This window comes from Perca fluviatilis, chromosome 22 (genome assembly GCF_010015445.1).
Source record: "Perca fluviatilis chromosome 22, GENO_Pfluv_1.0, whole genome shotgun sequence".
NCBI classification, from domain to species: domain Eukaryota; kingdom Metazoa; phylum Chordata; class Actinopteri; order Perciformes; family Percidae; genus Perca; species Perca fluviatilis.
The window spans coordinates 31,351,562-31,366,561 of record NC_053133.1 but is presented as its reverse complement, the minus strand read 5'-3'; the positions used below and the strand labels follow the sequence as shown (position 1 = coordinate 31,366,561).

The 15,000-nt window shown below is 39.3% G+C and overlaps 1 protein-coding gene and 1 long non-coding RNA gene across 2 annotated transcripts in view; both read right to left on the bottom strand.

The window, feature by feature from the left end:
• The window catches only part of LOC120551967, a 3,394-nt gene extending 2,058 nt beyond the window's left edge, over positions 1-1,336 (bottom strand). The window contains exons 1-2 of the long non-coding RNA XR_005637943.1: positions 1,254-1,336; positions 925-1,008 (exon numbers count right to left, since the gene is read on the bottom strand). This is a non-coding gene — a long non-coding RNA (uncharacterized LOC120551967). The remainder of the gene's footprint in view (positions 1-924; positions 1,009-1,253) is intronic.
• Positions 1,337-6,578: 5,242 nt separating this feature from the next.
• LOC120552146 (transmembrane protein 200A-like) overlaps positions 6,579-15,000 on the bottom strand; it is a 13,464-nt gene continuing 5,042 nt past the window's right edge. Inside the window, exons 3-5 of the mRNA XM_039789918.1 lie at positions 13,616-13,803; positions 7,838-8,198; positions 6,579-7,371 (exon numbers count right to left, since the gene is read on the bottom strand). Of these exons, the coding sequence (XP_039645852.1) occupies positions 6,937-7,371; positions 7,838-8,198; positions 13,616-13,803 (984 nt within the window). The 3' untranslated portion in view covers positions 6,579-6,936. The remainder of the gene's footprint in view (positions 7,372-7,837; positions 8,199-13,615; positions 13,804-15,000) is intronic.

Genomic DNA, 15,000 nt, shown 5'->3' with positions numbered 1-15,000 from the left:
TTTCCTGTTGAAGAGAAATGAGACCAGACTCAACAGATAGAGAGCAGCATCACAGCGCTGTCTCACTCTCAGGTCAAGGACTGTTTTCTCTGCAGAGACACTGAGGGAGACTCTACACACTGTATTAGATAACCACCATTACTGCTCACTCATCTGAGAGGACACACACTCAACCATCACCAAACTCCACCAGACTCCATGTAAATAATCAGGACTTTTAGCGTGTATAGAGCCAGCATATCTCCACCAGACTCCATGTAAATAATCAGGACTTTTAGTGTGTATAGAGCCAGCATATCTCCACCAGACTCCATGTAAATAATCAGGACTTTTAGTGTGTATAGAGCCAGCATATCTCCACCAGACTCCATGTAAATAATCAGGACTTTTAGCGTGTATAGAGCCAGCATATCTCCACATGTAAATCGGTGAATTAAGGGTTTATTTCAACCAAACCAGAGTGGTGATTGTTGGAACAGTGGAAAGATGAACCAAGACGGCTTTTGTTAGTTTTATTTAGTTTCTGTCCACTTTAAATAAAGTGTGTTTTACCATGCTAAAAGTCCTGATTATTTACATGGAGTCTGGTGGAGATATGCTGTCTCTATACACGCTAAAAGTCCTGATTATTTACATGGAGTCTGGTGGAGTTTGGTGATGGTGATTTCGGGGCTGTTTGTAAATTAAAAAGGATCTTACTCTTTAACTAAAAGGTCTATCTCTGTAGGGATCCATCCCATAATGTTGTCAGACTCTAATAATCTGAGTATGTCAGCAGCAACAACAGAACTTTTAGTGACTCTAACTGCTGCTGAACATTAGTCCTGTAGGGTTACATTACAGCTCGGTTCTGGTTTAATACTGGACCAGTGTGTGTGTGTGTGTGTGTGTGTGTGTGTGTGTGTGTGTGTGTGTGTGTCTCACCTCTCTGCTGAGCTGCAGCTCGCTCCATCAGCAGCAACAACACCACAAACTTCATCATCTTCATCATTATCTTCATCTTCATCTCTGCAACAATAAAACAACGTAATCAACTAACGGTTTCTAACGGTTACTAACGGTTACTAACGGAGTCAGAGGGGTTCAAACCGAATAAAAGGGGTTTAACTGAATGTAAAGTCCTTCTAGGTGAATTTAAAGTGTGTGTAAGTGCTTCTCTGTGAATAGAAACCGGTTCTAACTGGACTCGGATCGGGTCTACGTGTCTCTAACTGGACTAGAAATGTAGAAACGGAATTAAAAGAGTTTCTGACCTGCAGAAGGGATCCAGAGGAGAGGAATGCGTTGCTGCGGAGTCTCTCATTCATTCAGATCAATGGGACTGAACCAACTGAAGGGGGAGGGGGGGGGCTGAACCATCTGATGGGGGTGGGGGAGGCTGAACCATCTGATGGGGGGGTTAATGGATCAGGCTGCTGCTTAGTTTTCTCCATGTTGGAGAACCAACGAAATGTAAATGAAAGCCCCCCCTGTCCCCCCTACCACAGATGGTACCGCCCCCCCAGCCCCCAACTGAGACAACAGTTTGAGATGAATGAGCAGACAGAGTTAAAGGAGCAGCCCGCTGTTTTTACTGCTGTTTAACCCTTTACACACTCACACTGTTCCCTCTCTTCTTCGGGGGGGGGGGGGGATGTAACTAAGTACTTTTGCTGAGGGGTTAGAGTTATCACCGACAGGCTCAGATTATTATTCTAAGAGTCTGAGAACATTATGGGATGGATCCCTACAGAGAGACCTTTTAGTTAAAGAGTAAGATCCTTTTAGTTTAACATGAAACAGCCCAGAAATCACCATCACCAAACTACACCAGACTCCATGTAAATAATCAGGACTTTTAGCGTGTATAGAGCCAGCATATCTCCACCAGACTCCATGTAAATAATCAGGACTTTTAGCGTGTATAGAGCCAGCATATCTCCACCAGACTCTATGTAAATAATCAGGACTTTTAGCGTGTATAGAGCCAGCATATCTCCACCAGACTCCATGTAAATAATCAGGACTTTTAGTGTGTATAGAGCCAGCATATCTCCACCAGACTCCATGTAAATAATCAGGACTTTTAGCGTGTATAGAGCCAGCATATCTCCACCAGACTCCATGTTAATAATCAGGACTTTTAGCGTGTATAGAGCCAGCATATCTCCACCAGACTCCATGTTAATAATCAGGACTTTTAGCGTGTATAGAGCCAGCATATCTCCACCAGACTCCATGTAAATAATCAGGACTTTTAGCGTGTATAGAGCCAGCATATCTCCACCAGACTCCATGTAAATAATCAGGACTTTTAGCGTGTGTATAGAGCCAGCATATCTCCACCAGACTCCATGTAAATAATCAGGACTTTTAAGCGTGTATAGAGCCAGCATATCTCCACCAGACTCCATGTAAATAATCAGGACTTTTAGCGTGTATAGAGCCAGCATATCTCCACCAGACTCCATGTAAATAATCAGGACTTTTAGCGTGTATAGAGCCAGCATATTTCCACCAGACTCCATGTAAATAATCAGGACTTTTAGCGTGTATAGAGCCAGCATATCTCCACCAGACTCCATGTAAATAATCAGGACTTTTAGCGTGTATAGTGCCAGCATATTTCCAGCAGACTCCATGTAAATAATCAGGACTTTTAAGCGTGTATAGTGCCAGCATATCTCCACCAGACTCCATGTAAATAATCAGGACTTTTAGCGTGTATAGAGCCAGCATATCTCCACCAGACTCCATGTAAATAATCAGGACTTTTAGCGTGTATAGAGCATATTCCAGTTTATATCTCCACCAGACTCCATGTAAATAATCAGGACTTTTAGCGTGTATAGAGCCAGCATATCTCCACCAGACTCCATGTAAATAATCAGGACTTTTAGCGTGTATAGAGCCAGCATATCTCCACCAGACTCCATGTAAATAATCAGGACTTTTAGCGTGTATAGATCCAGCATATCTCCACATGTAAATGGGTGAATTAAGGGTTTATTTCAACCAAACCAGAGTGATGATTGTTGGAACAGTGGAAAGATGAACCAAGACGGCTTTTGGTAGTTTTATTTAGTTTCTGTCCACTTTGAATGAAATGTGTTTTACGATGATAAAAGTCCTGATTATTTACATGGAGTCTGGTGGGTTACTTTGTAAGTAGGGTAACCTTCCGGGAATAACGAGACATTTTATTATCTTTGACAACAAAGCTGAATTTATTGTGCTTTATTTTGATTTATTAATGAAAATGTTTCAGAGAGAAACACTTCAGGGAAAGTCAGCAGCTGATTGGACGCTGAAGCAGGTTCAGTTTTCATTGGAAGACGTTGTGTCACATGGTTCATCACAACAACAACAACAACAACAACAACAACAAGCCCCGAAGTGGGTACAGCTGAGCTTAGTTGGAACAGTTTCATGCTGATGAAAGTTTCTCTTTTAAAGGTGCAGAAGAAGAAGAAAGTCAGGCTGCATCTACGCCGCTGCGCTTTGAGACACAAACAAGTTTAAACTCCAGGAAGTAGTCTGACATCACAGATCACATGACCTTTCACACACACACACACACACACACACACACACACACACTCACACACACACACACAGACACACACACAAAGTCAAAGTCAAAGTCAAAGTTGCTTTCTAAAGGTTTGACTTTTGCAATGTTTCCTTTTTCTACGGTTTTATCACCTTTGGATGCAGATAGACAGACAGACAGATAGACAGAGAGACAGACAGATAGACAGAGAGACAGAGAGACAGACAGACAGACAGACAGACAGACAGACAGACAGACAGACAGACAGACAGACAGACAGACGAGATGGAAATGTCTCCGTCTGCGTCCAGACTACAGAGCAGTGTAGAGTTTTAGGTCTCGGAGACGCAGCATAAGATATATAATATATATAAGATATATAATATATATAAGATATATAATATATATGAGATATATATATAAGATATATATAATATATATAAGATATTTATAAGATATCTAATACATATAATATATATATAAGATATATATAATATATATAAGATATATATAATATATAAGATATATAAGATATATATAAGATATATAATATATATGAGATATATATAAGATATATATAATATATAAGATATATAAGATATATATAAGATATATAATATATATGAGATATATATAAGATATATATAATATATATAAGATATATAAGATATATGAGATATATATAAGATATCTAAGATATATATAAGATATATATATAAGATATATATAATATATATAAGATATATATGAGATATATGAGATATATATAAGATATATATAATATATATAGGATATATATAATATATAAGATATATATAAGATATAAATAATATATATAAGATATATAATATATATGAGATATATATAAGATATATATAATATATATAAGATATATAAGATATATAGGATATATATAAGATATCTAAGATATATATAAGATATATAAGATATATAAGATATATGAGATATATGAGATATATATAAGATATATAAGATATATAAGATATATATAAGATATATAAGATATATAAGATATATGAGATATATGAGATATATATAAGATATATAAGATATATAAGATATATATAAGATATATAAGATATATGAGATATATGAGGATATATATAAGATATATAAGATATATATAATATATATAAGATATATAAGATATATGGATATATAGGATATATAAGATATATAAGATATATATAAGATATATAAGATATATGAGATATAGAGATATATATAAGATATATAAGATATATATAATATATATAAGATATATATAATATATATGAGATATATAAGATATTAGATATATATAAGATATATAAGATATATGAGATATATGAGATATATATAAGATATATAAGATATATATAATATATATAAGATATATATAATATATATAAGATATATAAGATATATAGGATATATATAAGATATCTAAGATATATATAAGATATATAAGATATGAGATATATATGAGATATATATAAGATATATAAGATATATGAGATATATGAGATATATATAAGATATATAAGATATATTTAAGATATATAAGATATATAAGATATATGAGATATATATAATATATCTAAGATATATATAAGATATATGAGATTTATGAGATATATATAAGATATATAAGATATATTTAAGATATATATAAGATATATAAGATATGAGATATATATGAGATATATAAGATATATAAGATATATGAGATATATAAGATATATGGGATATATAAGATATATAAGATATATAAGATATATAAGATATATAAGATATGAGATATATATAATATATCTAAGATATATATAAGATATATGAGATATATAAGATATATAAGATATATAAGATATATAAGATATATAAGATATGAGATATATATAAGATATATAAGATATATAAGATATATAGGATATATAAGATATATGAGATATATAAGATATATGAGATATATAAGATATATAAGATATATAATATATATATAAGATATATAATATGTGTAAGATATATAATATATATAATATATATATAAGATATATGAGATATATAGGTATATGAGATATATAATATATATATAAGATATATAAGATATATATAAGATATATAATATATGTAAGATATATAATATATATAATATATATAAGATATATGAGATATATAAGATATATAAGATATGAGATATATATAAGATATATAAGATATATAAGATATATGAGATATATAAGATATATGAGATATATAAGATATATGAGATATATAAGATATATAATATATATATAAGATATATAATATATGTAAGATATATAATATATATAATATATATAAGATATATGAGATATATAAGATATATGAGATATATAATATATATATAAGATATATAAACGCAGCAGTGTAGATGTAGCCTGAAGGAAATATGTGCAAATGTTTTCTGAAGCTCTGAACTTTTTGTCTTTGTGTAAAGACAGATTTTAAGTGTAGTCTCTGTGGATAAGAGTCCGTTCCCATGGTTACATAGAACCTGCTGATGATGACGAGTCCGGAGACATTCCAGGTGTCGTTGTAATGAGTTAGTTAGTACAGGTTGTTCATCTGGTGGCCGCTGAGCTCAGGTGGTAGAGCAGGCGCACGCATAGATACACAGAAGGTCCAGGGTCTGAGTCTGACCTGTGATGATTTCCTGCATGTCTTCCTCCTCCCTCTCTCTCCCTCTCTCTCTCTCTCTCTCTCTCTCTCTCTCTCTTCTTCCTTCTTATCTCTCTCTTATCTCTATATTTCTATATCTATATATATATCCTATTTATATATATATATATATATATATATATATATATTTATTATATATATATTATATATATATTATTTTATATATACATTATATTTATATATATATATATATATATATTTATATATATATTATATATTTATATATTTTTATGTTTTTATATATTTATATATTTTTTTTTTTATATTCTATCTATATATATATTCATTTCTCAGCTGTTTTAACCATTAAAAGCTCTTTAAAAAGAAAGTTGTTCATCTGGAAGACTCCTTATTGCTGCGACATGAACCAGTTCCTCTATGACATCACGCTGACATCATGCTGACATCACGCTGACGTCACGCTGACATCATGCTGACATCACGCTGACATCACGCTGACATCACGCTGAAGTCACTCTGACATCACGCTGACATCACGCTGAAGTCACTCTGACATCACGCTGACATCACGCTGACATCATGCTGACATCACGCTGACATCACGCTGACATCACGCTGAAGTCACTCTGACATCACGCTGACATCACGCTGAAGTCACTCTGACATCACACTGAAGTCACACTGAAGTCACACTGATTGGTCGGAATACTTCCTGTGTGATGTCACATCGGTCGACCCAAACGATTCGTCCTCTCCGTGTAACCAGCGGCGCTCGCTGGCAGGCTCCGCCTCCGGTGGGAGGGGGGGGGCGTGCACGCAGAGGACAACAGGAGGTGAGACAGGGAGGAGAGAGACAGGCGGGAGGGGTTAGACAGGGAGGAGAGAGACAGGTGGGAGGGATGAGACAGGGAGGAGAGAGACAGGCGGGAGGGGTGAGACAGGGAGGGATGAGACAGGTGGGAGGGGTTAGACAGGGAGGAGAGAGACAGGCGGGAGGGGTGAGACAGGTGGGAGGGGAGAGACAGGGAGGAGAGAGACAGGTGGGAGGGGTGAGACAGGGAGGAGAGAGACAGGTGGGAGGGGTGAGACAGGGAGGGGTGAGACAGGGAGGAGTGAGACAGGGAGGGGTGAGACAGATGGGAGGAAAGGAGGAGTAACTCCCTGCAGGAAGCTGGTCTGGACGGAGAGATACTGAACACTCTTTCTCCTCTTCCTCCTCCCTCTCTTCCTCCCTCTCTTCCTCCTCTTCCTCCCTCTCTTCCTCCTCTTCCTCCCTCTCTTCCTCCCTCTCTTCCTCCCTCCCTCCACCCTCTCTTCCTCCCTCCCCTCCTCCCTCTCTTCCTCCTCTTCCTCCCTCTCTTCCTCCCTCCCCTCCACCCTCTCTTCCTCCCTCTCTTCCTCCCTCTCTTCCTCCCTCCCTCCACCCTCTCTTCCTCCCTCTCTTCCTCCCTCTCTTCCTCCTCTTCCTCCCTCCCCTCCTCCCTCTCTTCCTCCCTCCCCTCCTCCCTCTCTTCCTCCTCTTCCTCCCTCTCTTCCTCCCTCCCCTCCTCCCTCTCTTCCTCCCTCTCTTCCTCCTCTTCCTCCCTCCCCTCCTCCCCCCTCCTCCCTCTCTTCCTCCCTCTCCTCTCTTCCTCCCTCCCTTCCTCCCTCTCTTCCCTCCTTTCCTTCCTCGGTTTCTTCTTCTCTCTCCCTCCGGCTCAGCGATGCGGGGTACTTCCTGTTCTTGGTCTCGAGGCTCTGTGATTGGACGTAGTTGATGATGCCATTGAGCGTGTTGCCGTGGCGCTGCGTGGCGCCCGTGGTGGCGTTGGGTTTTCGGAGGGCGTGCAGGTCGATGACCGTGGAGTAGATGTCCCGCAGGTTGATGACCTTCGTCTTCTTGTCTCGGTTCTCGTGCAGGACGGCGTTCGCACAGATGAAGAGGAAGATCCCGATGCCCATGATGAGAGGACCGAAAACCTTCAGCCAATCAGAGGACAGATACCTGCAGAGAGAGTTAATATAGCCAATCAGAGGACAGATACCTGCAGAGATAGTTAATATAGCCAATCAGAGGACAGATACCTGGAGAGAGAATTAATATAGCCAATCAGAGGACAGATACCTGCAGAGAGAGAGAGTTACTACAACCAATCAGAGGACAGATACCTGCAGAGAGAGAGTTACTACAGCCAATCAGAGGACAGATACCTGGAGAGAGAGTTAATACAGCCAATCAGAGGACAGATACCTGGAGAGAGAGTTACTACAGCCAATCAGAGGACAAATACCTGGAGAGAGAGTTAATACAGCCAATCAGAGGACAGATACCTAGAGAGTTACTACAGCCAATCAGAGGACAGATACCTGGAGAGAGAGAGAGTTACTACAGCCAATCAGAGGACAAATACCTGGAGAGAGCGTTAATACAGCCAATCAGAGGACAGATACCTGGAGAGAGAGTTACTACAGCCAATCAGAGGACAAATACCTGGAGAGAGCGTTAATACAGCCAATCAGAGGACAGATACCTGGAGAGAGAGTTACTACAGCCAATCAGAGGACAGATACCTGGAGAGAGAATTAATACAGCCAATCAGAGGACAGATACCTGCAGAGAGAGAGAGAGTTACTACAGCCAATCAGAGGACAGATACCTGCAGAGAGAGAGAGTTACTACAGCCAATCAGAGGACAGATACCTGCAGAGAGAGAGTTACTACAGCCAATCAGAGGACAGATACCTGGAGAGAGAGTTAATACAGCCAATCAGAGGACAAATACCTGGAGAGAGAGTTCCTACAGCCAATCAGAGGACAAATACCTGGAGAGAGAACTAATACAGCCAATCAGAGGACAGATACCTGGAGAGAGAGAGTAACTACAGCCAATCAGAGGACAGATACCTGGAGAGAGAGTTAATACAGCCAATCAGAGGACACATACCTGCAGAGAGAGGGTTACTACAGCCAATCAGAGGACAGATACCTGCAGCGAGAGAGTTAATACAGCCAATCAGAGGACAGATACCTGGAGAGAGAGTTAATATAGCCAATCAGAGGACAGATACCTGCAGAGAGAGAGTTACTACAGCCAATCAGAGGACAAATACCTGGAGAGAGAATTAATACAGCCAATCAGAGGACAGATACCTGGAGAGAGTTACTACAGCCAATCAGAGGACAGATACCTGGAGAGAGAGTTAATACAGCCAATCAGAGGACAGATACCTGGAGAGAGAGTTACTACAGCCAATCAGAGGACAGATACCTGGAGAGAGAGTTAATACAGCCAATCAGAGGACAAATACCTGCAGAGAGAGAGTTACTACAGCCAATCAGAGGACAGATACCTGCAGAGAGAGAGTAATCTACAGCCAATCAGAGGACAAATACCTGGAGAGAGAGTTACTACAACCAATCAGAGGACATATACCTGCAGAGAGAGAGTAATCTACAGCCAATCAGAGGACAAATACCTGGAGAGAGATTAATACAACCAATCAGAGGACATATACCTGCAGAGAGAGAGTAATCTACAGCCAATCAGAGGACAAATACCTGGAGAGTTTACCAATCTATAGGAGTTAATACAACCAATCAGACAGATACCTGGAGAGAGAGTTACTACAGCCAATCAGAGGACAGATACCTGGAGAGAGGTTAATACAGCCAATCAGGGACAGATACTGGAGGAGTTACTACACACGTACAGAGAGTTAATACAACCAATCAGGGACATATACCTGCAGAGAGTAATACAATAAGTTACTACAGCCAATCAGAGGACAGATACCTGCAGAGAGAGTTAATACAGCCAATCAGAGGACAGATACCTGCAGAAGAGAGTTACTACAGCCAATCAGAGGACAGATACCTGAGAGAGTTAATATACATACAGATATGGAGAATTAATACAGCCAATCAGAGGACAGATACCTGCGAGAGAGTTAATACAGCCAATCAGAGGACAGATACCTGGAGAGAGAGTTAATACAGCCAATCAGAGGACAGATACCTGCAGAGAGAGAGTTAATACAGCCAATCAGAGGACAGATACCTGGAGAGAGAGTTAATACAGCCAATCAGAGGACAGATACCTGGAGAGAGAGTTAATACAGCCAATCAGAGGACATATACCTGCAGAGAGAGAGTAATACAGCCAATCAGAGGACAAATACCTGCAGAGAGAGAGTTAATACAGCCAATCAGAGGACAGATACCTGGAGAGAGAATTTTTCAATGGTAATCCAGTGGGATTTTGGATCACGGATTGGATCAAGTCTTGGAAATGAGTTTTCCAAAAGCAAAAGAGGAATCTGAACTAAGATAAGACCATGATTTGATATGGATCAAACCTGCCCTTTGAACTCACTTTGGGATCTATTTGATAAAAAACAAACAGGATTATCCTGATCCAATCAGAAGAGAGGATTCAGTTGGGATTTTTGAAACCAAATAAAATCAGAGACTGTTTTTTTTTTTTAAGTGAATGATCATAAAATCAATGTTTACTGATGATACATTTATATAACCTGTTGTTGTTTACCTGTTGTTGTTTACCTGTTGTTGTTTACCTGTTGTTGTTTACCTGTTGTTTACCTGGGGCCTGTTGCACAAAAGTAGAATTAAGACATCCGGGATAAATGACTCAGCTGAGCTCAATGAAGCCAAAACATGTGCGTCCAGGCTTAATTGGTTGCACAAAGACCAAGCCAGGATGAGCAGACACGGATTCATTAAGCCAGGTGAAACCAATCCTGGATAGGTGCGCGCTCACGGCTCACTCAAATGGACCCCGCCACAGATCACAGATTAACTGATTTACCATGGCAACTAGAGCCGCGTACTTTTCCCCGTCGGAAGGCACAAATCCTCATGGAGGCATACGAGGAGGTAAAAGATATAATTAAGAAGAAAGGCAACACCGCCACAGGTGATAAAGCAAAGAGAAAAAGCGTGGCAAAGTATTGCAGACCGCCTGAATGCGTAAGTAGTGCACAATTACACACTCACCGCTCGGCTCAAACATCACAATTACAATTCAAATATTTAATTCACATCTCCAAAAACGCAGTTGTACTGTAATTATGACACGGTTACATTTTCAATTGAAATGCACTGCAGATATGAGTGAAATTGTGTAAAGTAACTCCATCACACTGTATAAAGCTATGATAAATTATTATTAAAGCCATATACTATTATTTTTAACATTACTACGCTCAATGCGGTTTAATCTTAGCCGTTGTACTCTGCTTCTTATGTTGTCCAACCGTTTTTTTTGTTGTTTCTCCTGCTTTTATTAATGTAAAGCTGCTTTGACAGAATGAAACAATTGTGAAAAGTGCTATATAAATAAATTTTAATTGAATAAATAGATGAGCTATAATAATAATCACTTTAATTTATATAGCGCCTTTCAAAGGACCCAAGGTCGGTTGCTCACTGCACTGCAAAAATGTCTTTCTTACTTAGTATTTTTGTCTTGTTTTCAGTAAAAACAAAATATCTCCAAAAAATCTTAAATATTTTCTTGAGCAAAATTACCAATAAGCAAAATAATCTGCCAGTGAAACAAGAGAACTTTTCTAAAATTAAGTGTTTATTGAAAAAGTAAACTTATTTCAAGAGAATTTTTCTTATTATATTGACAGATTTTTTTTATTTTTTTGCTTGTTTTAAGCACACATTTACTTAAAGTTTATATTTTTTGTCTAAACTATACTTATTTTGCTAGGTCATTTAGCAAATCAAGAAAATACATCTTTATTTAAGTTTTTTTTTTTTTGATATTAAGTCATTTTTTGCAGTGTCACTCCATTAAATGTTCTTGTGATAAAGAATGTGTGTGTGTGCGTGTGATGTAGATTAAACATGAACGGGCCAAAACGGACATGGCAGCAGGTCAAAATCAAATACAAGAACATTCTGCAGAATGGTATGGTCCCTGACTGATATTTAACAAAGCACAAGCATATATTGTACCCAGAAGGTGCCTGCTCACACATTGTCTGTACTGTTTTAGCAGTGAAAAAGAATACCCACAGACAAGGCACGGGTGGTGGGTCACAATAGTATGACTTGTCTTTTTTTTCCCTCTGTGGCCCTAATATTCTATCATTTTATATATAGCCTTATAGTCTATGGGAAACTGTAAATTATCTAATGATAACAACATCATCTAAAAATCATTATTTATCCAAAATCATTGAAATTAATGATCACAAACGTTTAAATAATGACAGTGGGTCTAGTTATATGTGATAACAATGTATAGTGAGCAGTGAAATAACTATTGGTTTCCATTTGTGGTGACTGCTGACTGACATTAGGGATGAGATTAAATAGATCCTGGAATTTAGCCTGGTCTGGAGCAGGCTAGCTCCACAGAATAAATCTCCATGGTAATTTATACCATAACATATCCTCCTGCCCCCTATCCAGCTTTAGTGCAACCGGATTACGGATCAATTGAGCCAGGATCACCAAGATATCCTGGCTTAATCCCTTATCCTAGTTTTGTGCAACAGGCCCCTGTTGTTCTTTACCTGTTGTTTTTTATCTGTTGTTGTTTACCTGTTGTTGTTTACCTGTTGGTCTTTACATGATGTTGTTTACCTGTAGTTCTTTTCTGAGCCAGTAGGCTACACTGCTGACCCCAATTTAAGGCTCTGGCCAACAGGATTTGGTCATCCTGAAATTTGGTATTTGGATCCTAGTGATCCAAATACCAAATTACTATAGTGATCCAATCCAATGTTCCTTTAAACAACTGGCATAAAAGTAATCTGGATCAGCTGATCCTGGACAGCTAAACATGGACATGGATCAGCTGATCCTGGACAGATAAACATGGATCAGCTGATCCTGGACAGCTAAACATGGATCAGCTGATCCTGGACAGATAAACATGGATCAGCTGATCCTGGACAGCTAAACATGGATCAGCTGATCCTGGACAGCTAAACATGGATCAGCTGATCCTGGACAGATAAACATGGATCAGCTGATCCTGGACAGCTAAACATGGATCAGCTGATCCTGGACAGCTAAACATGGACATGGATCAGCTGATCCTGGACAGCTAAACATGGATCAGCTGATCCTGGACAGCTAAACATGGACATGGATCAGCTGATCCTGGACAGCTAAACATGGACATGGATCAGCTGATCCTGGACAGCTAAACATGGATCAGCTGATCCTGGACAGCTAAACATGGATCAGCTGATCCTGGACAGCTAAACATGGATCAGCTGATCCTGGACAGCTAAACAGGACATGGATCAGCTGATCCTGGACAGCTAAACATGGATCAGCTGATCCTGGACAGCTAAACATGGGAATTCCAAATCCAGATCAATTTGATCCAGATTAATGTTTTTTTAATACTGGGCCCAGGTGACTGAGGAACTGTTTACCTGTCCAGGAAGTCCTGCAGAAAGCCTGGCGGAAGCTGTCGGCTCGTCCCGTTGACGGTGTCCGTCCGGTTAAACCCATCATCACTTCCTCCTTCTCCTCCTCCTCCTCCTCCTCCTCCTCCTTCTTCTTGTTCTCCTCCTCTGCCGTCTCCTTGGTCTCCTGGGAGCTCCTCCTCTCCTTCTCCTCCCTGGAAGCAGTCAGAGAAACTTCAGTGTCCTGTTTCTAAGTCTGTATCAGCTAATTTGAAGGGATGCTGTATAATTTTCTCTCTTGGGTCCCCCTGCAGGTAGTCTAATGTAACTACAGCTCGCGCTACGCGAGCTGTAGTTACATTAGACTACCTGTAGAGAGAAAGTTACTTAGTACGCCTTTAAATATCTCACGTTACTGTATTGTGTCAACAGTTAAATTAATTTAATACTGTATGAGGAGTGTCACTGCCCGCAGATTTGAGTCGCGCATGAGTCACTTTGCGACAAGTAGCCTCCAAGATGCTAACGGCTTTTTGAGCTAACGCACAGTCTATGAGCTAACGTTAGCAATCAAACAATCATAGATAGCTTAAAGAAAAGATATTTTTGGCCTTTTGAAAGGACAGATGAAGACATGAAAGGGGAGAGAGAAGGGGGGGAATGACATGGGGCTGCAGGCCGGAGCCGAACCCTGGCCCGCTGCACCGTGGTGCAAACCTCTACATATGGGCGCCCGCTCTACCAACCGAGCCATCCGGGCGCCCAACCCAGAGAGTGTTTAACTCCTATCCCAGAATGCATCTGTGTTGTAGCCAGAGCTTCCTCCAGGTCAGGGTGATTGCACCTGACTGCAGTACGTAGATTAGATTGGGCTAAATGTGGGCGGAGCTAAACGTTTGAGAAAGCGGGCGCGCCATCTGGTGGCGGACATTAAAGGTACTTTATTGTCACATACACATACACATAGCGAAATTCATTCTCTGCATTTAACCCATCCCTCCAGGGAGCAGTGGGCAGCCAATCACAGCGCCCCGGGACCAACTCCAGATCTGAGCCAGTGCCTTGCTCAAGGGCACTGCCTGGAGAACCTAGTACATGTTTTTAGATGGTGGAGGAAACCCACATAAACATGGGGAGAACATGCAAACTCCACACAGAAAGGCCCGGAACGACCTGGATTAGAACCCAGAACCTTCCTGCTGTGAGACCACGGTGCTGACCTCTGGGCCACCACGCTGCCCCCATCCTCAGACTTCAAAGCAGCATCTTTATAATATAATACATATTATATATAGATTATATATAGATATATAGATTATATAAAGATAGATACATATTACATATAGATATATAGATTATATATAGATAGATACATATTATATATAGATATATAGATTATATATAGATAGATA